This window comes from Thermobia domestica, chromosome 11 (assembly GCF_964235325.1).
Source record: "Thermobia domestica chromosome 11, izTheDome1.hap1.1, whole genome shotgun sequence".
Taxonomy (NCBI): domain Eukaryota; kingdom Metazoa; phylum Arthropoda; class Insecta; order Zygentoma; family Lepismatidae; genus Thermobia; species Thermobia domestica.
In genome coordinates, this window is record NC_137464.1 from 183,352,825 (window position 1) to 183,378,494 (window position 25,670).

Genomic DNA, 25,670 nt, shown 5'->3' on the forward strand with positions numbered 1-25,670 from the left:
GGGTTTTCTTCTGAGCACGCTGTACCACCTTTAGAATCATCAACCCATAGGTACACTCATGTCCAAAATTATTGTCGCATGTCTATAAATATGCTGTTGTAGGAATATGATTTGATAACGAATTCGTCCGTATTTCTTATAATGTTAGTATGTGTATAATCGGCTAAGACATGTGTGTGGCAAATTTCGTGTCAAAAGAACAGTAAATAAAAACAATAAAACGAAAATAAAACTTTCTTGTCCATTTAGCAACATTTTGTTTTACTCATTCTAATTTTCGTATTTATAATTTTTTTCCTATAATTCTTTCCCCTTTTCCTGCCACAAATATAAATTTCCCGATTATACATATAGTATCAGTATTAAAAGTACCTGCAAAATCATTATCAAATTATATTCTTACAAGAAGACAATTATAGAAGTAGAAGTGGGTGCCGATAGATGGCCGAGTCAGCAAAAAATTATCTTGTTTTCCTAGAATTCGATATCATTTCCTGGAATTGGGAGGCAAGTTTCGACAAGCCTTTGGTTGCTATGTTCATAGCCTTTTATGGGTAGTACAGAAGCGCGTGGGAAAATTTTGGTTTATTTGACCCCCGTCACCCCCTACTCCTCTTTAGTTGCTATGTTCATAGCTCCCTGGAATTGGGAGGCAAGTTTCGACAAGCCTTTAGTTGCTATGTTCATAGCCTTTTACGGATAGCACAGAAGTTATCATGATCGAAGCTCCCCAATTGATAGTCCTATCAGTTATCATGATCGAAGTTTTCCAATTGATTGATTGATTTTTGCTTTTCGGTATGTATTGAATAGCTAGATGCTCTTGGCCTTCATAGTCTTGGATGCTCATACTGTTGGACGGATCAGAGTCCTATCAGTTATCATGATCGAAGCTTCCCAATTGTTTGATTGATTGATTTTTGTCTTCAAAGAGCATAAGCGATTAAGCCCCTTGGTCCCATTCCAACGAGATGTCTGGAGAATATGAACTGAAAGCATGATATTCAAATGAACGAAGCTTCTCAGGAGATTGTATGAAATTGGTCTTAGTTGCTAAGGTAAATATTATATGTCATGATTTTTTTTAAAAGCGTGAGATGAGACACATTATATGAGTCTCAGAACGAAACACATACCCATGCAAAATCGTGTTGCTTAGCCCCCCTTGGCCCTATTCCCACAAAGTGTCTGTAGAAGACGTGATATTCAAATGATCAAAACTTCTCACGAAATTGACTTAGTTGCTAAGGTAAATATTGTATTTCACAATTTTTTTAAAGACATGAGAAAAGAAACCATATATGAGTCCCATAACGAAACACATACCTATACACTCCTCCCCAGACCCCCTGCGAATGGATTCTAATAACGCTAGCTTCTCATAGCATATCATATTGTAGAATGTGAAATGTGTTATATGAATATTCACATGATGTCTGTTATGACAAGTAATTAAAATCACTTATGTAGAGAAATTAAAGATCAGATTATGCCAAATGAATTTGCTGCTAAGTCGTGACGAGAAATTGCAATATAATATATTCCCATAGCAGAAAAAACTACGTTAACGAAATTTAGAATTGAAATACAGCCCCATATAGATACCTGTGTAAACAAAATGAAACATGACTTTCTCAAGTCTTGATGTGAAAGATATTATCTTATGCATTGAAATCGTAACGAGATATGTTTTCGATTATGGTAGGCATGATCGAACTTGTTGAAACACGTTTCTCTAAGACAAACACGTGTGTGTGTGTGTGTGTGTGTGTGTGTGTGTGTGTGTGTGTGTGTGTATGTGTGTGTGTGTGTGTGTGTGTATGTATGTGTATACAGAGAACATTTGTGATTCAGAGTTAGAAGAGTAAAGTGTGTGTCGATCCTCTTCCACGTAAAAACTTTCACTTCATATTTGTAATAGTGAGTGAGTGTGTGTGTGTGTCTTTGTACGTGGTTGATCCGTTGGATGCCTAAAGCTGAGAATAAGTGTTATCATCAGACTTATTAAAATAGGTAAGTAAAAAAAATATATTATTAAAAATATTACGGTCTATGATTATTCCTGAAAGAATAAAACAATATGTTAGGTTTTCATTTAAGATAAGATGAAATTCTTGAATGTTTTCTGACGCACATTGCAATTAGATAGCAGTTGACGACATATATGTGAATGTCTGTTTTGTTAGTCTCTTTCTTCCTCTGTTTTGTTAGTACATTGAACTACATCTTAAAATGGTTTAGTTTCAAGAGCAACAGATAAGATGCCACTGTCAAATGTTTTGATGATACGTACTACAACGAGATAACAAGACTGCCCTAGTTAAAAACACATAAGCGAACTTCTATGATGCTTCTAAGAAAATGATAAGATGGAATTCTTGAATGTTTTCTGGCTCGCATTGCAATTGACGCAAGAAGTGTCTGTAGACGTGGTATTTTAATTTTGATAATATGATGTATACGTCTGTCTTTCTGTTTGTAAATGAAATCTTTTAAACAATGAAGAGATTTACGTCCAACAATAAAGCCAACAAGGTCTGTCTGTCTTTCTATGTCGGCTATGCTAATGGAGGCGATGGTGATGAGTTGAGTTGATTTTAGTTCAGCGTCCCTTTCAACAGCAAGGCTATATGAGACGTGGACCTACTGATTATCGTGGAATCTGAGCCACTAAGTTTTACGTCTTACAGTTATGTCGGCTATGCTAATGCAGACGGTGATGATGAGTTGATGAGTTGAGTTGATTTTAGTTTAGCGTCCCTTTCAGCAGCGAGGCTATATGAGACGTTGACCTACTGATTAACGTGGAATCCGAATCACATGAGCTCCAGCCGGGACGATGGTAATGAGAAATGAATGAATGAAATGTTGCATTAAATTCACGTACACGGTGTTTGTCCACAGAGTTTTACGTCCTACGGTTACGTCTACTATGCTAATGAAGGAGAGGTGATAATGAAAAAATGAATGAAATGATGTAATGAAGAAAGTGGAAGGAAACTGGTGAACTCCGAAGGGAAATCCACGCATATGATGTTTGTCCACCACAAAGTTCATAGGGCACGAACTGGGATCGAATCAGAGACCCAAGCACTTGAGGTGAACGCTCTACCACTGAGCCACCGTGCCCTCTGGAACGTAAAAATGAAATGATAAGGACGGTTTTCCGGGGACAGTCAATAGCATCTTTTCGTTAAGTTGTAAAGGAAGCAGGGAATTTGTGGTCGCTAAAATTAATGACAAGTATATAGAAAAAAAGACGTGATTTGAACACGGGACCTCATGCATCAGAGGTGAACACTCTACCACTGAGGCACTGAAGTTAATTTCATAATTTTCTAATGTTAATAAGAGTGAAATCTAACGTTAAATACACATACACAAGTCAACGAACTGAGAGAGTTTCTGTATCTGCAATGTCTACTTGCAAAGAGCAGAAAAATAAGATAACAGAACATGTTTTGTATTTCAATGTTGTTCTTCAGCTGTCGCGTCAACATTATCTTAGGTCATGGTTTCAGACAACACGAAGCAAAGATATGTATGTGTGTGTGTGTGTTTTAGGTAATATTAAAACAGTGTTTGAGATCTAAACTTGACAAAACTAGTGTTGCTTATACATCTCGGATGCCGTTACCTATGTACACATGATGTTGATTAATTTTTGAGTTTAACGTTCCGTTCAGCAGCGAGGCTATATGCACCACAAAGTTCACACGGCAAGAGTTAGGATCGAACCAGGGACCCCCAATCACAGAAGGTGAACGCTTTACCACTGAGCCACAGCACCCCACGATTTCATCATGGGGGCACAAATCTTCAAGTTAAAACAATTGTCTATTCTCAAATAAGAGAACATTTCTCCATTTCTTTAAGTTGATCTAGGAAGTTGAACTTTATACAGTTTTCTCCATATTATAGTCTAAGCTGTATGTGATATTACTTTAAAAGGACGAAAGTAGTTAAAATATTCCCTATTATTATCATCATTTCTTCTAAAATGCTCAGATTCCCGTCATAGAATTCGTATACTAGCTATGTACACAGGCGTGCATTAAGAAATTTTTTGTTGGGAGAGGTCCAAGCTTTGGGCGACGGGGCTCAAACACTACAAGCCTCTGTGTAGTATTGAATGCGTATTATTTTGCACTCGAAAAGACAATAAGTACTTGTAAAATACTTTCATCTATATTGTCATAGCGTCCCTTTCAGCAGCGAGGCTATATGAGACGTGGACACTAATTCATCAAGGACCCCTATCGCATCACAAGTGAACGTTTTATCAATGATTCACCGAGGCCCCCTAGTACTTGTAAAAATTCTTTCATCTATATTGTCATAGCGTCCCTTTCAGCATCGAGGCTATATGAGACGTGGACACTAAATCATCAAGGTCCCCTATCGCATCACAAGTGAACGCTTTACCATTGATTCACCGAGTCCCCCTTAGTTCAAAGTACAGTACTCATGTAATAATATTATTTAACATAAAGTTTACTTGTCGAGGGGCTCCCTGGGGGTAATATTCATACACGTAAAATATTTTAAAATAAACAATATTAGTACCGATTCCATAGTTTTCGAAGGTGCTGTATTCAATAAAGACACTTTGAAAATAGTAACATGACATCTAAGGGGTAAAAAAAGTGGTGAGCTCACGGGGTCTCCCTAGGGGGTAATATTCATACACGTAAAATATTTTAAAATAAACAATATTAGTGCCGATTCCATAGTTTTCGAAGGTGCTGTATTCAATAAAGACACTTTGAAAATAGTAACATGACATCTAAGGGGTAAAAAAAAAAGTGGTGAGCTCACGGGGTCTCCCTAGGGGGTAATATTCATACACGTAAAATATTTTAAAATAAACAATATTAGTACCGATTCCATAGTTTTCGAAGGTGTTGTATTCAATAAAGACACTTTGAAAATAGTAACATGACATCTAAGGGGTAAAAAAGTGGTGAGCTCACGGGGGGTGATATTCATACACGTAAAATAATTTAAAATAAACAGTATTAGTTTCGATTCCATAGTTTTCGAAGATGTTGTATTCAATAAAGACACTTTGAAATCAGTAACGTGACATCTAAGGGGTAAAAAGTGATGAGCTCCCGGGGGTGATATTCATACACGTAAAATAAACAACATTAGTATCGATTCTATAGTTTTCGAAGGTGATTTCGCGTTCACTAAAATTAACGATAAAATTCTAAAACAGAATAAGTATAAAAGGACGTGTAATCTACATATCTTCATTAGTTAATACATTTGAAAGAGATTGTGAGCATACATTTGTTTCACTCCTCATTCCGTGGAATAGGAAGAAAAGTTAAAAATATTTAAAAGGTATGATGAGAGATTATTTCATTGCCATCATAAAGTTCTGTCTTATATAGTATATATTTATATATCTAATATATATTGATTTATAAGTAACAAAATTCATTTCTTTTTTATTTTAGGTTGCATACAAATAAAGATAAGTGTAATCCTTTTCCCTATTCCCGTTGATATTATTATTATTATTCCTTTTTAATTACTTATATATATCACATTTTACTTACTCGTATATTCTTTTAACTATTATATATCCTTTCAAAATATTTATATACATATATATATTCCATTTAAATAAGATTTATATATCCTATTATATATCATATTCATATACCATTTACATATATTGCATTACGTATATATACATCTGAGGAAGAAAAATGGCAAAAGAGAGTACGCAAGATTTACTGAAGGAGATTACGGTCTTCATTAATGACATTGAAGAAGAAGAAGAAGAAGAGGTAGTGGGCGTAAATAACGAAACGCAAGTTCTTTTAAGTGAAATAAATGCCATAATCGGGATAGAAGAAGAAGAAGAAGAAGAAATGCAAGAAGAAGAAGAAGAAGAAGAAGACGCAAAAGAAGAAATGGAAATAGATCATCATGAAAAAATGCAAGAAGAAGAAGACGGAGAAGAACAAATGAAAATAGAAGAAGCAGCAACAGAAGAAGAAGAAGAAGAAGAAAGAGAAACTATTGAAATTCAAATTCCAGTAGAAAAAGAAGAAGAATATGATGAAGAAGAACTATTACAAATATTGAACAGTGCTAGCAATAGAACGATAACAGAAGAAGCATCAGGCCGTATTAAAGAAATTATAAAGTGGTTACAAGAAGGAACAGAAGAAGACGTCGAAGAAAGGAGAAATGAAGAAGAAGAGCTGCTAAATCTCACGTTTTCCCAAATAATAGGAGAGGATTACAATAAGGAAGAGATGAAGATAGAAGAAGAAGATGATAAGTTTTACACGAATGAACTAGAAAATTGGATTAACAATTTGTTTCCCGATCCCAGAAAAGAAGAAGAAGAAGAAGTAATATATCCCTCAATTATGGAAATATTAGCAGAGACTAGTGCAGAACACGAAGAAATGGAAGTCGATTTAGACGACATAGAAAAAAGAATGGACGAATTGCTAGCCGTATTTCAAGCACAACGAAATTCAAATATACAAGTAGGATTCGGAAATAACAACCGTAATGATGGACACAATAGATTTCATATAATAGAAGAACGAAGAAGACAATACAGAAGATACAATATGGAGGGTAGAATGCTACGATTCCGTCTAGCCCCCGTGCGTGCAGATGAAAACCCTTTTACGGCAATTGAAGCAAGTCTACGGGCACTAATAGATTATTTACTACGTAATGTGGACCAGCATGATTACGTAGGAATAACAATTACAAATGAGAGAGAAGGACACCGCCCTTTTTGGTTGTCATTCAGAGAAGCAAGAAATCTCTCAGCAGAAGTTCTATGGACAAGCTATGAGAAAGTACTGCAAAGTAATGCGGCTTTTCTTATAAATGAAGATTGCATCGTGAATTTTCATCATGTACGTATGCCGAGAGGACAAGGTCCTTTGAAACAACATGTTATGAATACTGAAGAATATGTAAAGGCAAAACGTGGTATTATCACAATTAAAAATAAAGGCACAAGATGTTTAGCACATGCAATCGTCGTTGCCATGGGACTGAAAAAATACAAGGCAAGAAATCAAACTGAATACAATAGATATGTAAAAAATCAAAGTAAATATATCATAGAAAAAGAAGCAGAAGAACTGTGTGAAGCTGCCGATGTAGATCTTAGTCATGGTGGTGGAATTCCTGAAATTCGTAAATTTCAGGAATATTTAAAGGATTATAAAATCACAGTGTATAGGGGCTTTTCAGGAAGTGATGTCATGTTTGAAGCACCACCAAGTGATAATGAAAGAACACCTTTAAACTTACTCTTTGTAGATAACCATTACAACGTCATTGAAAGCTTGACAGCATGTTTTAGCTGTAATTTTTATTGCGAAAGCTGTCATAAGAAATATCAAAATAAACATGATCATTTGAAACAATGTGCAGCTGTATGTTTTCGTTGTCATCAGAAGCCACCATGTGATTTTAAAGAAACCCATATTACTTGCAATGATTGTAATCGAGAATTTTATGGTCAGTCATGCTATGACTATCACAAGTCAGCGCCGTATCAAAATGGAAAGCCTTTATGTTCAAGTGTGAAATGTTGTGCCCAGTGTTTGAAAATTTATGTAGTGAAAGAAAAACGTTCTCACGTATGTGGAGAAACTTATTGCAACATTTGCTATGATATAGTACCACCTAATCATGAATGTTACATGAAAGTGAATGAAAGAAGAAAATCGAAAAAAGCCAATGAAAAAATCATCATGGAGAAGAAAGCTATGATTCTGTTTTATGATATTGAATGCACACAAGATACGAAAATAGAAGATGAGGACGCAAACATATATGAACACATACCTAATGTCTTGGTTAGTCAACATGTATGTTACCAATGTTATGAAGATAACAACATCAAGAATGATTGTGTCATTTGTGGAAAGCGAGAAAATATTTTTGACGGAGAAAATGTAATAGAAGATTTTCTAAAACATCTTCAACAACGTCGACCAAACATTAAATCAGTAATCTGTGTTGCCCATAACTCAAAGGGATATGACGCACATTTCATCATTAAGACCATGGTTGAGAAGATGAATTGGACTCCAGAAGTAATCATGAATGGAGCAAAAATTCTCTCTCTTAAAATAGGAAACGTAACCTTCATCGATTCACTAAGCTTTCTTCCTATGCCCTTAAGTAAATTAAGTGGTGCATTTGGGCTTCAATCGTGCAAAGGATATTTCCCACACTTCTTTAATCGACGTGAGAACCAAACCTATGAAGGGCCGCTTCCAGACATTAAATATTATGGAGCAGATACTATGAAAGTAGACGAAAGACGCAAGTTTCTCCAATGGTATACCGAACATCAAAACGACACCTTTAAAATGAAAGAAGAACTCATCAAGTATTGTGTACAGGATGTCGAGGTATTACGTCAAGCCTGTATTTCATTTATGAATACATTTGAATCTGAAACTAATGTCAATCCCTTACTTGAATGTATTACAATTGCCAGTGCATGTAATTTGGTATATCGTAGAAATTTCTTAAAGGAAAATACAATTGGTATCATACCAAAGAACGGATATCGATGGAGAGATGTACAATCAGTTGAAGCAGTACAATGGATAGCTTGGGAAGAAAAAACCAGAAACATCCAAATTACCAATGCTGCACGTAGTAAGGAAAAACGAATAGCATCAATGAAAGTAGATGGTGTATGGACAGATCCCAATACAGGAAAAATACACGTCTGGGAGTATGAAGGCGATTTCACACAGGGTTGTATCTACTGCTACCCTAACGACAGAGATAAACCCATCTATAACAATGCTACAGATACCATGGAATTTCGATATGAAGCAACAAAGAAGAAAATCCAAAAATTAAAAGATTTTGGCTGTGAAGTGCATGAAATATGGGGTTGTGAATTTAAAAAACAATTGGCAGGAAATGAAGAGATGAAGAAGTATGCTAGTAACCATCCGTATACAAAGAAAACACCATTAAAACCTCGTGACGCTTTTTATGGAGGACGTGTGAATGCCATACGTTTGTATCATAAAGCACAAGAATCTGAAGGAGAGACCATAAATTACAAAGATGTTATTTCCTTGTACCCATTTATCTCTAAGACTAAGAAGTTTCCAATTCGTCATCCTACTATCTATCTGCCTGGAGATTCAAATATTCCCACCATTGAAGAAGTAGAAGGATTAGTTAAGCTCAGTATTTTGCCTCCAAAACAACTGTTTCATCCTGTACTCCCTTATAAATCAAATGATAGATTGATGTTTCCACTCTGCCGTACATGTTGTGATGAATTAAACCAAGCACCTTGTAATCACAACGATGAAGACCGAGTGCTACATGGAACATGGGTAGCAGATGAAGTAAGAAAGGCATTAGAAAAAGGATACAAAATAATAGATATTCATGAAATATGGGCATATGACGTTGTTCAATATGATGAAAAAACAAAAAGTGGTGGCTTATTTGCAGAATACATAAACACCTTCCTGAAAGCAAAAACAGAAGCAAGTGGATGGCCAGCATGGTGTGAAACAGATGAATTAAAGAAGAAGTACATTCAGCAATTTTATGAAAAGGAAGGAATACGTCTAGATGAGAACAAAATTAAACATAATCCAGCACTTAGAAGTTTAGCTAAATTAATGCTAAATTCATTTTGGGGAAAATTTGGTCAACGTGAGAACATGGGTCATGTCAGCATTATTAATGAACCCAAGGAATTATATGAAAAATTAACATCTCATGATATAGATGTTCATCAAATATTCCCAGTAAATGATGACATGTTATATGTATATTGGCAATACACCGATGACGTTCCTGTTTCACTACCAACAGTAAATGTTGTCATAGCCGCATACACAACAGCACAAGCAAGATTAGAATTGTACAAATATTTAGATCAGCTACAAGAAAGAGTATTATATTTTGATACTGATTCCGTCATTTATACGCAAAAACCTGGTGAAAGTACAATTCCAACTGGTGACTTTTTAGGCGATTTAACAAATGAAGTCCTCGAATATGGTAAAGAAGCCTATATTTCAGAATATGTATCGGCGGGCCCGAAGAATTACAGCTTACGTATTTTTGATCCCAGCACGAAGAAGGAGTTTCAAGTATGCAAGATACGAGGCTTTTCATTAAACTATGAATCTTCAAAACACCTAAATTTTGATGTAATGAAGAAAATGATAGTAGATAATGAAGAGGATGCAGAAGAAGAGGAAGAATCTCGTCCCACGGAAGTAAAAATTACCAATGAGAAAAAAATTTGCCGCAGGAAAGACCATACTATCGTCAGCATGCCCGAAACAAAAATTTATAAGATAAATTATATTAAACGACGTAGAATACCAAATTCATATGATACTCTTCCATATGGCTACACTACTTCCAACAAAAGAAGAAGAGAAATGTAATAAGGCCTTTATAAATATACGTATGAAGAAAGAATGATCATATTCTTTAACATGGACACGTCGTGGAAACATCCCTTTTCATGTATTGTTGCCGGACCAAGTGGATGTGGAAAAACTTCCTTTGTAATACGTTTCCTGTCCAATTTACCACGTGTGGTTAATACATCGTTTCGTCATATTTATTGGTACTATGCAGAATGGCAAAATGCATACAGAGAAATTTCGACAAAAGTACAATTTATTGAAGGATTACCTCGAACAAAAGACTTTTTACCTGAAACTGGACCACATCTTATTATTATTGATGATCAAATGTGTGAAGTGAACCGCAATATAGTTGATTTCTTTACAAAGGGTTCTCATCATAGAAATCTTAGTGTACTATTTATTACACAAAACATATTTCATCAGGGAAAAGGAAGCAGAGATATGAGCTTAAATTGTTCTTATCTCGTATTATTTAAAAATCCAAGAGATAAATCACAAATTAAACATTTGAGTTATCAATTAACTCCTGAGAATCCAAAATTTCTTCAAGAAAGTTTCAACGACGCAACAAAGTTACCATATGGGTATTTCTTCATTGATTTAAAACAGGATACGCCAGATGAACTTCGTTTTCAAACAAATATCTTTCCTGATGATATTTATCATTACGTTTATGTTCCATCGAAATAGAAGAAGAAGATGTGTTTATAATGTTTGTTTTAAACTGTGTTTCTTCATTCTGACAATATGTCTCCAAGAGTAAAACACGGAGATCTTCTTCGTACGCTGAGCAAAGCAAATCCTAAATTACGTAAAGCTATACTGGCCAATGCAGACTCTTCAGTGATTCGAAGTATTTGTGAATGTTGTTATAATGTATTAAAAGGGAATGTACCTCTTACAAAGACACAGAAAGCAAGATTAAAGCGATACAAGAAGACGCTTCGATATCTTGTGAAGAAAGGAAACTCCATCCAAAAGAAGAAGAAGCATTTATTAGTACAGCAGCAGGGTGGATTCCTACCGGCATTATTAGCTCCTATTTTAACTGGTGCATTATCAAGTTTACTATTCCGTTAGTACAATGGAACACGCAAAGAAGATGATTTTAGTTCCACCTGAAGTTCTGAATCGTATACAAACACCAACATCATCATCATCATCAGCCCTGGAGAAACGTGAATCTAATTTGGATCAAGAAATGCAAGAGATTTTACAGTTATCATCGCTTAGTGATGAAGAAAAGTGGAATCAGTATAACAATATTCTTCAAAAATATTTACATTTAATACGAAAACAAGAAGAACCTGTGACACTTTCAATTACGTCAACTAAATCAGAGAAGCCTGAAGTAGAAGAAGAAATATTATTATCTATACCCAAAATGTTTCGTAAAAGAGCTGAATTACTACTACATAGAATGAAACATGATGATAATATCACGTGGGATAATAAAGGAACTGTTTACATCAGAGGTGATAAACTAGAAGGATCTCACATTGTAGATTTAATTTCTGATGTGTCGCGACCCCGGAAACACAGAAATCCACCGGGATGGGAAAAATTTTGTAATTATTTATCTTATAATAACACACCTCAAGAACTTATTGGAAATCCAAAACGTTTGTCATATATTTTACGACGAACTAAAGCATCACCAACAGCATCATCGTCAAGGGAAAAAATACCTCTGAAATCGTTTGCAGAAGACGACGAAGAAGAAGAAGAAGAAGAAGAAGAAAAGGAAAAAGTAATATCTCCTATAAGGAAAAGGAAACGTGCCTGTAAACGTCCAGTATGGTCAAGGTGGAAACCGTAAACAAACAGTTAAGCAAGATTTACTACAACCCTTCACATCCTGCCTCGTTTTCAACTGTTAAAAAATTGTGGATAGCTACAAAGAAGAAAATTCCTATACATTGTATAAGAAGATGGTTACTGCAACAAACAACATATACGTTACACAAACCTGTACGTCGTCGTTTTAAAAGAGATTTCTATGTAGTGAATAACATTGATGATGAGTGGGAAAGTGATATTAATGATCTTCAATCTCTTCATAAATTTAATGATGGATATCGTTATATTCTGACAGTGATAGATGTGTTCAGTCGATATGCATGGGCTGTGCCATTAAAATCTAAAAGTACAAATGATGTCTTAAAAGCATTGCAAATTGTGTTCAAAGACAGAAAACCAATTACATTTCGAACAGATAAAGGAAGTGAGTTTACTAATAAAACAATACAGAAGTACTTAGTGCACAACAAAATAAAACATATTACAACTAAAAATCCTGATATAAAAGCTAGTATTGTAGAACGTTTTAACAGAACTTTAAAAGAAAAAATGTGGAAGTATTTTACAAAGTATCAAACGTATAATTATTTAAATGTATTACCTCTTCTTGTGAAATCATACAATGAAGGTTATCATTCAAGCATAAAGATGTCACCTGCAAATGTTTCTCAAAATAACCTATTACAAGTATGGCATAATCAATATGATAATAAAATAAAGAAGAAGAAGAAGAATCCAAATTTCTTAAAACATCTTAAGATTGGTGATACAGTACGAATTAGTAAAACTAAACGTACATTTGATAAAGGATATATGCAAAATTGGACTTGGGAAATATTTAAAGTGAAGAAGATAATACCAAGAGATCCACCTGTTTATGAAATTGAAGATTTAAACAAGGAACCACTGGATGGATTATTTTACAGAGAGGAATTACAACCTGTGACGTTATCAAAGACATTTTACATAGATAAAATCATACGTACAAGAAGAAAAGGCAGCAGAAAAGAATATCTTGTTCATTGGAAAGGATATCCTTCTTCTTTCGATTCCTGGATACCTGCATCATCCGTAAAGAAGATCGAGAAGTACAATGGAACCTGATGGAGATTTTTACGTTACGCTTCCCAGTAATAGTTCTATGGAATATTTTCCTGACAACACCTTAACATCATACACTACGAAACTTCATCAAAGAATGGAATTCCATGAAAAGTGGGAAGTGGCTATTGTTGAAATTCATTATCCTCATTCAATATTAAATATTAATGACGAAAATAATAAAATTTTTTACAAACCTGCAAAAAAGTGATGAATGGAAATTTATAACTATTCCTGTACGTTATTACACTGACATATCAGAATTGATAAAGATAATAAATACGTACAACAGATTCACAAATTTACATATTTCTTATACTCGTGAGAGTAATACCTGTTTTATACGACGTCTTCATAAAGACATAGATGTAGACGTTGCATTATCACCAAGTGTTAGTGCGATGTTGGGGTTTGATCCAAGCGTTGATTTAAAGGATATGCAACAAGGCCAAAGCATTCCAAATTTACGTTTAGGACTTCCATCTACAATGTATGTGTATTGTGATATAATTCAATCTGTATTTGTTGGAGATACAGTAGCACCATTATTACGTATCATAAATATGAATCCTGTGAATCATACATTTGGAAGTAGTGTTATAGAAATTTTTAATCCTCCACATTATGTGCCTATAGAGAAGATGCATTTTGAACACATCAAAATAGATATAAGAGATAGTACAGGCTCTCCACTGGCATTCACTTTCGGAACTGTATGCGTTAAACTACATTTTCGACCAGTGCGTCAACATCGACAAATATGAATAATCCATATTTACAATATTATCAAAAACAAGCTCTTTCTGGAACTGGTAACGTTTATGTTGGTTCCCCTTATCAAGTTGGACATGGTATTGGAAGTTTCCTTGGAGGTTTATTTCGTTCTGTCATGCCACTAGTAAAACAAGGAGCTAAAACAGTAGGAAAGGAATTATTAAAATCTGGAGCAAACGTTATTACTGATGTCATCATCGACAATCAACCTATTAACGAATCCTTTCATCAACGAATGGGTGAAGCGAGATCCGTCTTGCAAGACAAAGCAAAAAATAAACTGAAATCTATGCTAGGATCTGGATATCAACGAAGGAAAAGAAGAATTACACATCATTCCATCTTTAACCCTTCATCATTACACATCATCAAGCGCAAGAAGAAGAAGAAGGGCAAGAGGAAACGTACACAGAAAACAAAGAAAAATCAGTCTTATAAGAAGAGGAAGTTATCACACGATATCTTTGATTAAATCATCACCATTATGGCTTTCTTACATCATCAATCCTGTGAGTGTGTAAAAAGTGAACTAGATATTTTTTCTACAAAACCAACGCAAACCAGTATATTGGATAATCATGTTGTTACATACAAACCAATCAGTTCACTAGCTGATAATGCTCCTATAGAGTTTGTCATCCCAGGAACAAGTGATGAATACATAGATCTACCACATACTCTTCTTTACATCGAAGCTCAAATCGTTAAGCCTGATGGATCAGCATTTGGTGAAAGTGATAAAGCTGTGGCTCCTATTAATGACTTTTTAAATTCTATGTTCAGTGAAGTGGAAGTGTATTTAAATAACAAACTGATTTCATTTCCATCTCATAATCATCCATATCGATCATACATTGAAAAACTGTTAAATTATGATGATTCTGCTAAAAATACTCATCTTCAATGTGCATTCTGGTTTCAAGATACTGCTGGACATATGGATGCAACATCTAGTGGTAATAAAGGATTTCAACAACGTTATGAATTAACAAAAAAAAGTGCAAAATTCGACATGCTTGGACATCTTCATTGTGATATTTTTAATCAAGATAAATTTTTAATCCAAGGAGTAGAATTACGGCTCAAGTTAATTCCTGCAAAGCCAAACTTTTGTCTCATCGCTAGTGATGCGTCTGTTGAAGCTAAAGTGAACATTTTAGACGCTGCTTTACATATTAAAAAGATTAATGTTAGTCCTACAATAAAACTAGCACATAACAAGCTTCTACAATCAACAACAGCCAAATATCCTCTCACAAGAGTGCAAATGAAGTCATTCGTCATTCCAAAGGATCTTCAATCAAAAACAATTGATAATTTATTTATGGGAGTATTACCAACTCGAGTGATTGTGGCGTTTACACAAAACGATGCCTATACAGGAACAATAACTTCAAATCCATTTCATTTCAAGCATTTTGACATCAATTTCTTCTCTCTATACATTGATGGAAAACCTGTACCTTCAAAACCATTACAACCAATTTTCGAAAACAACCTCTATGTTTCCTCATACCATACCTTATTCTGTGGATCAGGCATTCACTTTTCCAATCATGGCAACAATATTCCTCGCCTTGACTTTCCTCAAGGATACACGATCTTTGTTTTCGACATTACTCAAGATGGAGAAGCCAGCGCTGTGCAGCATTGGAATCTTATACGTCATGGGTGTGTTCGTCTGGAAGTTCATTTTACGAAGCCTCTACCAGCACCTATCTCCTGCATTGTGTATGGAGAATTCCAATCTCTCTTAGAAGTGGATCATCAGAGGAACATCATCATGGATTTTTAAAGGTACGTTATTTAAATATCATATCATATATGTACATGTCTGCATTTTTATACATGATGTCCTCTACACTAGATTTATTAAATGCTTTGCAAACAAATTCTTTATTTCACAATCATTTCGTTGGCGTATATGCAGCCAATGAATTACCAGCACATGTTCCACTACCTGCAGCTATCATCATAAATACAGATCCCTCGAACAAACTTGGCACACACTGGATTTCCGTATATATTCATACTGATGGCCGTGCCCACTACTTCGATACATTTGGATTTCCTCCATATGTAATGCATCATATTCAATTTCTACGTAGAAATTCCACTTCTTATACATTTAATAATAAACAAATTCAAAGTGTGAAATCATCCCTATGTGGACATTATTCATATCTTTTCCTATGCTTCAAAGCTAAAGGAAAGTCCTTAAATGAATTTCATTACACTTTCTCATCAACTCCAGAAAAAAATGATCGTCGTTTGCTGTATTTACTTTTACAGGTAATCATGTCTTCATTCTTCTTCTTCGTTTGTTTTGATTACTTTCTTTTCATATTATTGCAGGTAGCCATTTCTTCTTCTTCTTCTTCTTCTTTATTATAATGTGTTTGTATTTGTTCATGATTATAGATAAAATAAATTTTAAGTTTGTTTTTCAATTTTTTTCATTTCAGAGAGTAAAAGATCGTCATCGTGTGTATGGACAACATCTTCAATGTACAGATTGACCACTATCTACGTTTCATCACCAACATCAACAGCAGTAGTATCATCAGTGAACATTATATGGCAGATGTGATGTTATCAACACATGGACAGTGGAAACAAAATCTAACGTTCTTTTAAAATGTACTATACTTACCGTCGTTTTAATTGTGTAAATAGTTTCATCAACAATAAACACTTTGTATTATTTTTCTCTTTGAAAACAAATGTTTTATTTCTTATTTTCTCCGTTTCCTAATAAATAAATATGTTTTATGATCAGTTATGTAATTAAATACACATATCATAAAACATATTTTTAAGTCATTGAATTAAAGAATTCCATAGTGATTTAATAAAATAGATTCTAAAACTGATTTTTTAATTCAATGATGTAATCATATAACTACATAATAATAATAATGAATTCAAATACTTAATCAGTTATTCTTTCGTAAATTAAATCAAGTATGTGAATTCAATATTATTATTATTATTATGATAGGACTTTTGTTTTTAAAATTTTAATATTAATTATTTGAGTTCCTTTTTTTAAAAATTAAAAAAAAAGTCCTATCATACTTAAGACAAAGTTGTATAATAATAATAATTTCAAATACTAATTTTTATTTTAACATTCATTTCAAGAATTTGAATTCATTATGATTATTATTATTATTATTATTATACGTATCACTTATAATATACGAGGAAAAAAATATGTTAGGATTTTTTTCTTATAAAAAATTTAAAATCCTATCATATTCAGGTGTATGAAACAAACACAAAACACACACAAATAAAACATTTCACTTTCCACTATATATATTTTTATTACATTTGATATTACGTTGTTTAGTATACATGAAAAAACAAATCAATTTTTCCTTCTTTATGAAGAGTCGTTCACTTCATTGATACCCTCCGAAGGTTGAGTTTCGGTTTCCCCCCACCATGGCTGTGTCGATACACTATCAAATAAATCAGCCATAATTGAATCTATGAGTTTTTGTTTGCAAAATACTTTCATTTCCAATTTTAATCGTTCACCATCAATGTTCACATCACTGTTCTTATCAAGAGAGACACTTGGAAAACTAATATTCATACCATTAATAATACTCTGTTCATCTACACAGGTATGGATTCCGGCAAGTCCTCTGCATGTAAGACACTGCGATTGTACATGATTACGAATAGTATCTGTACACAAGTCAAAATATTCACGTAGCACAACACTACAAACTTTACTGTTTTTCACAGCATGTTCAATACACGGTAATATTTCCAAGAAATAAAGCCAATCACTTGAAGTTAAGTACACAGTGTTTCGAGGAGCATGAAGTGTTCCTTTCTTCTCTAACATCACTAATTTTTCACCCATTAATTTTCGCACCACCAGTTCGTTTTTTCGACCAAGAGATTTTATAAATGTAATTTCCACTTGAGAATTTAAATAGTCCGTAACAAATGGGGTTAAATGTACAAGTTTCTCCCACTCTGCCAAATTTAACTCCACTCCAAACACAAGTCCTTTGCCAACACGAATCACTGGTTCAAATGTATCACTATCCAGTCCGATACAAATTAATTTGGTTTTCATTGAATTAAGTCCATATTCAACATTTAACAAGTACTCTTTCTTGGTATCCATAGTTGATGCACAAGCACTCAAAGACATGTTACTCCAGTCGCTGGTCAGTACAGAATAACGACACTATGCATACAGATGACTGCGCATGCATGAAGAGGAGGGGCGAAGAGGAAAATTCATGTTTCATCTTGTTTGTACATGTCACCATACACTTACGATGAGTAAACCAGTTCAGTAAATTCAAGATCGTGCATGTTACGTCCAGATACATTAATCTTCATTCCTTTATATATTAAACAGACATTCCCACTTTGTAAATACGTTAATAATGCACCATTATCTGCTTCCAATTTTTCAGTACAACGTCCAGGTAAAATCACTTTTTCACCTCCTTCAAATGTCACACAGGCCTTCCTACCATATACCGTTGTAATTATCTCACAGTTTACAATACGAAATGGTACTCCAATCTCCAAATCTCGCATTTTTGTAAAGGGTACCATTGATGGCTTATTAAGCTTATCTAATAAACTCATTGACGATGACATCTTTAAAGTTTTGACGTTTCTTCCTTTGCAACAGCTGCTAACAGAATGATCGACAGAAGCACATACGTTCCGCTTACGCTCTTCGCAGGAGGGATGAGGGGTTTGGGGATTCAAATTATTAGCCAATAAACGACAAGAACAAGAAAAAGGCATGTTTTATCTTGTTTTTTACATCTGGTAGGCGTCCAAGACTATGAGCATAGCAACAGCAAACCAACATTTTCCCACGGGCTTCTGTGGTAACCGTAAAAGGCTATGAACATAGCAACTAAAGAGGAGTAGGGGGTGACGGGGGTCAAATAAACCAAAATTTTCCCACGCGCTTCTGTACTACCCATAAAAGGCTATGAACATAGCAACCAAAGGCTTGTCGAAACTTGCCTCCCAATTCCAGGAAATGATATCGAATTCTAGGAAAACAAGATAATTTTTTGCTGACTCGGCCATCTATCGGCACCCACTTCTACTATAGATATGCGACAATCATTTTGGACAAGAGTGTACGTCATGCTTTTAGATAGCGTGGAGTAATGAAAAAATTGCAGATGCACATTTTTTGACGATTTTACGTTCTCTTTCCATGAAAAGTATTTGATCTTTGACATTTTACAGCATCTCCTATAACGGCAGTGTAAACACCTAAAAACACGTCCGTACTTCCGAAGAGTTAAATCATATTAATGCTTTGAATGACATCGTAAAGAAAAATGTGTCAGGACTTGTCTTATGCAAATAATTGAAATGAAAAATTAAATTTTTAGTTTAACGTATTAGGATTATGCCCAAGGGCGCCGATCCCAGGGGGGCCGGGCCCCCTAAAGCTCATGTGAGCCCCCGCATTGTATTTATGAATATACAATATTTGACATAATTTAAATGCAATTTGTCTTAAAAATCCTCATATATGCCTTCTGCATCTAAGTGCCCCCCCCCCCCAATTTCCAGAGAAATCGGCGCCCTTGATTATGCCCTATTACACTAAAGGAGAAGGATGATTAATGAAAGTAAATGATTATGGACATAATTGGTGGAATGGTGAGTGGGAGGAAACTGTAAAGATCCAAGAAAACCCACAGACACGATACTATCCACCATAAACTTACATGAGGTGGAATCGAACCAGAGATCGTTTGCACCAAGAGTAAGCACTACTACTACGCCACCGTGCCCTCTAGTGTCAATAATTATTTTTAATACGTCAACTTTATGTTGTTATTTAAAACTTCCCAGAACTTTCGAAATATCAAATTGAAATTCAAATAAACCAACTAAAATCGAATTGCTCATTTAATACATACTCATCTTGCCTAGTTTTCTACAATTACTTCATGGTTAGATAGTGTTCATGTTTTCTGTATATCTTCGATGGAGTTCGTGTAAGATCGGATTACATGTTAAGCTGTATGCCCTCATCTCAAACAGCCTTTGCTAATTAAACTTCTGTCAAACAATCAACAGCCACAGAACATGAAATTATAATTAACATAACATGAAGACGGTGTTTGTTGAATACACATGTTTGTTTCTTACGCATTTTACGCCCATTTTCAATATCAGGGCTATGAGATTAAACTCATCATTTAAACATTTAAAACGAAATCTGGCCCTGATTTATATATATTTTCCCTATTTTATTTTACTGCTATTTTATCACAAACGATGTAATATAAATAACTATCGTTATATTATGCTCTACTCTATGCCATTATGTAATTGTAATGTTATTGTTGTTTGTTGCAGGTCTAACCGGTAATTAAGTGAAGATGGCGCAGAGACTAAAACATTGCCGACTGCTCAGATTGCAGCAACGATGGAAGTATGACAGTCGTCCGTATTGATGCAAAGATGGTGGAGACGGAAAAAGGGGAGACACGCGACTCTGGACATAAAACAATAAAGAGACTGCATGCGAATTTGTTGCGTACGGGTTCGGTTACACATGAAAATGGTGCTGGGCCTCCAAAGAGAGCTGTCACTGAAGAGGCTAAAGTCAACGCTGCAGTGGAATTTGCGAAAGTCCCACGAAATCTCTGAGACAATGTGATGGAGAATCTGATTTTTCGTATGGTTCGGTCCAATGGCTAATGAAGAGGATCGACTGGAGACCATGGAAACCACATTTTGTCCAGGTATTGTCACCGGAAGACTTTGATGTTAGAATGGAGTTCGCTGAATCCACATTACAATGGACGGGAGAAGAACCAGATATCCAAGCTACAATTGAAAAATTGCACTCACGTTCTTCGCTGACTGTGTGGTGTGGTATTCGTGATGACACTCTTATCGGCCCTTACATTCTTCGTGAAACAATGAATGCGGAAAGGTATGTGCACATGCTACAAACGTTTGTTTGTCCCATTGTTTCAACCTGGAACGGAGTGGACTACTTGTACTTTATGCATGATAGGGCACCTCCCCATTTTGCGTTGATTTCGCGAGAATGGCTTGACAATGCTTTTCCAAGCCGCGTTATTGGACGTCGCTGAAATGTTGAGTGGCCACCCAGAAGTTCAGACTTGACCTCATTAGATTTTTTTTTCTCTGTGGATATTTGAAAGAGAAAGTGTATGACAGAAAACCGCGTGACTTTGGAAGCAGTCATTAAGGAAGAGTGTGCGTGAGTAACAAACGACATGTTGCAACGGTCTGTGAGGAACGTTGGACCCAGACTGCAACGGTGTGCTAGTAATGCTGGTGCCTATGTTGAATGAAATAGCAAGGACCATAGTACATAATAGAATTGACAGCAACCATGTAACGTTGTTAATGACAGAATAATAGTGAAATGAAAATAGGGATATAATTGTGGATCACCCTGTATATATACAACCTGGATAATGTATACAGGAACTATTAATCACTCGGTTATTCGGGAAAAGAATTTAACTTTTACTCTGATACAAAGACGACATACAAATTTAATTTACATGAAACAAAAGTCTACATATTTAACAGAAGTGTTTTGATCAATCCCGGGCGGTCTTCAACACTGTGGGGCGAGAGAAATCTTCTAGCGCTTCATGGTAATATGACAATAATGGAAAGCAAAGGTATTTGAGATTTACGAATATGTTAATTATATTTAAAATTCATCTTAATGTGATTTTCTAAGTTCCTTTCGGTGTTTCTGTAAATCTATATTTCAAGTACTTCCCAAAAGGAAATTTTAAGTATAAGCCCTAACGAAAAAAGGTGCCCATGAGAAGCACTTGAAATATAAGGTCAAAAAAGAAAAGGAACATTATTCAGGTGAATTTTAATTATTATTTTAATGTATACCATATGCTCAATAACCAATCATAATGTGCTAATTGTTGCAGTTGCTAGAGCTATTTTAAAAATCATTAAATTTTATTTTTGATAATTACTTTTTATATTTTAAATTTGACTGGTTGTAATAATTAGCTCAAGTGGTAGAGCGTTGGCTTCGCATTCGGGAGGTCGTGGGTTCGATTTCCGCTGCCGACCATCCTGACTGGGGTTTTCCAGGATTTACCTCAGTCCTACCATGTCGGGATGGTACCTACTAAACAGGCCCTGGCCTATACCTTCCCAAAAATCCTTTCCATTCTTGTTATTAGATATCCAGTATAAAATAAATACTGGTGATTGTTAAATAAATAAACAAAAAAATATGGAAATAAATTAGTAACAGTAAAAATTATTGAAATAACTTTATTGTATTCCATCCAAAATCTTATCTGTAAATATTATTTACCTTCGGACTATATTGAAATAGGGGCAAGCCCCTGGTATCCTGTGTCTCACTTCACCTGTAAGAATCTACTAAGAGAATATTTCCAGATTTAGTATTTTTTCTCAATCACATGTAAAGTACAAAAGAATATATATATATATATATATATATATATATATATATATATATATATATATATATATATATATATATATATATATATATATATATATATATATATATATATATAGACTGTCCCATAATTCGTGTGTAAATTTTAGTTTCATAGTACTCAGCACTCGTAAAAGCTAAAATTGTGAAATTTGCAGGTAATTTAGAGAAAGGTCAGAAGATTTGTTTGATAGCAAAATGAGGTCACGGGTATTACAGTCTGCGGGGTAACAGGGTCAAAGGTCAAAATGTAATTTTTTTCCTTATGGGATTTCAATGTTAAATAGTAGTCTCACATGTCTTTTTTTTTTTTTTTTTGAAATATCCATTTCTGGTAGCAGAAATTGGTACATCGACATAAATTCTGATCCGAAACAATGTGATAACGAGAAATGTGGGCAATCGTGACCCGGTGACCTCTAGCAGGTCATCTGTGACCTTTGTGGAAAAAAGCTCCCTTTCCAACAGCTTATTGTACACAATTAATTTAGTTGAAGATGATGTTACACAGCACATACATAAAGGATCTACGAAACGCCCTTTTTATCAAAGCAAAGAGATCAGTAACATCATCAGAGGTTACACAGTTAAAATTAAATATTTGATGTGTTAGCAAGTGTGAAACTGCGACGTTTGAAAGAATGACTTGAGCTGCCATATAAAACATGCATAAAGTTCACTCTTAGGAGTGTGTATGATCCTAGGAAAAAGGTCAACAATTTTATAAAAGGTCAAAGGTCACGCAGTTAAAATTTCATGTTTAATGTGTTAGCAAGTATGAGACTGCGACGTTGGAAAGAATGATTTGAGCTGCCACAGAAAACATGCAGAAAGATACTTCTAAGGAGTGTGCATGAACATAGGAAAAGGTCAATAATGTCATAAAAGGTCAAAGGTCACGCAGTTAAAATTTCATGTTTGATTTGTTAGCAAGTATGAAACTGTGACGTTTGAAAGAATGATTTCAGCCGCCATATAACACATACAGAGAGATCCTTCCAAGCGGTGTGTATGACCATAATGAAAAGGTAAATATTGGTCATAATGTGAAGGAGCCTAATTTCGTACTTCAGGCACTGTACCACTTGTTAATTAGTTAGCTTTGCAAAACTGCATTCGATTTTTTTTTTTTTTTTTTTTTTAATAAATCGAAACACACTAATAGCTACTTACTCACAGTTCTCCAGAAAGGTTTGAAATATTGTCTTACCTGTACAACAAACACTAACGTCCTTGTTGACTAATTCTTTAGCAGTTAGCAATTTACTCCATGTGACCTCCGTGATGTACTAAACATAAGTTCACTCTATGTATAAGGGTCTTTGTGTGAAGATATTTTTCAAGTGTGTCCAGAGTTCTCTGTTCAATGGCACGTTGTATTATTGTCGAAGTTATTCAAGTGTTGCTGAAGAGTTTTTTATGAACTTCTTGCTTAAGAAAACCCCACAGAAAAAAGTCACATGGGGTTAGATCAGGAGTTCTAGCTCGCCATTCTACATCATAATTCGCACTTATTGAAATCTTTCCAAACTTTCTTCTCAAAATATGTAATGTTGCTCTAGTACGATGTGCTGGAGACTCATCCTGTTAAAACCACATGTCACTGTGTGGATCAAAATTTAAACGATCGAGTTCAGGGTAAAGAAATTCTCGTAACATATTTTGGTATTTAAGTTGATTAAAGTTACTTTCGAAAAAAAAGCAGTTGCTATTTGTGCCATCCATACCATAATACCTCTTTGATCTGCACAACGTTCAACTCTTTCCGACGGTGGACTGGGACCAGAAGCGTGTATGTGACGAAGACACTGTTCCATTTAAGAAGAACTTAGCTTCATTTGACATTATAATTTGAAATAAACCCATGGAATTTTCATTTAATTTGTCTATCAACTCGTTACGAAAAAAAATCGTGGCACCGAAATCATTATCTTGTAATTTATGTACAATCTTCATCCTGTATACCTTAACCTCAAGCACACATAATACCCTATTCAGCCAACTTCTTTTAACGTTGAATGCAACACTTCAGCGACGGAATGATTTTCTCGGTTAACTAAGCACAGAACAAAACACTTTTCGTTTAAAGTCCTCGGTAGAGAACCTTACCGGTGGTCCCGCCTTTCTTTGTCACTGAGGAAGATATTCCTTGCTGAAACAGTGATTCCAAAACTGTTTGTACAGAAGAAGAATTAGGGTATTGAATATTTTCACGCCCCACTGTGCAAACGCCTTTCTCCACGTTTTCGTAACCGACTTCCTACTAAGGACGTAACTCTCAATCAAATCGGCAGGTTTTTCCTTTACTTACTTACATAATTACACACACATTTCCAAACATGTGGGCCTATGAGTATAGGGAACAGAAGAAATACCACAGTTCTTATTTTCTTACATAATCACAAGGCACACAAGATTCAATGACTCATTTTATATCTAAGCTCAACTCTACAATCTACTGCCACACTGTCTCTTCCAAATATCATTCGAGTAACACCAAATCACCCTTGTGAACGAAACCGACTGATTATTTGATGTGAACGCAAACATAAACGTTCAGTCACGAAAGCGTATAAATAAAGATAAGAGTGCGCCTCTTCCTACATATGTGGAAGCAATTTATTTCCAGTGGAGTTATTTTTATTTTATTTTCAATATCCTGGGTAATCATCAAGGCAATATTAAAAATATCATATTTATTTTTCATGAGCATACAGGACATACTTGTTCTCCCCCCTCCAAAAAAAAAAAAAAAAAAAAAACTTCTCAACATAATGCATTCTTTTGGAAATAGTTTCTTTTCAATGCCTTATTTGACACGGGTACAAAGAAATAACGAAAAATCTGTAGTATAGTCTGTTCTCAGGAAATTTTGTTCCTGAAGAACTGTGAGTGGTATGCATTTACATGAGATTTTTTTCATTGGATTGGGTTTACATGTGGTTGAATTTTTTTTTTTTTTTAAAGAATCTAGGAGACGAACTGATGAGACCCATTTAAATTCCTATGTTTCTGTAGTTATATCAAAATATCAACCATTGCATTGACAAATAGACTGA

At 34.7% G+C, this 25,670-nt stretch overlaps 2 protein-coding genes across 3 annotated transcripts in view; one reads left to right on the top strand and one right to left on the bottom strand.

The window, feature by feature from the left end:
* The window catches only part of LOC145664605 (uncharacterized), an 84,671-nt gene that overhangs the window by 34,082 nt on the left and 24,919 nt on the right, over positions 1 to 25,670 (bottom strand). The window lies entirely within an intron of this gene.
* On the top strand, positions 15,055 to 16,792 carry LOC145663715 (uncharacterized protein F54H12.2-like). Its single transcript, XM_081729800.1, has 2 exons — positions 15,055 to 15,902; positions 16,571 to 16,792. Exon 1 carries the CDS (start codon positions 15,118 to 15,120, stop codon positions 15,898 to 15,900), a length of 783 nt encoding a protein of 260 aa, XP_081585926.1. The 5' UTR covers positions 15,055 to 15,117; the 3' UTR covers positions 15,901 to 15,902; positions 16,571 to 16,792.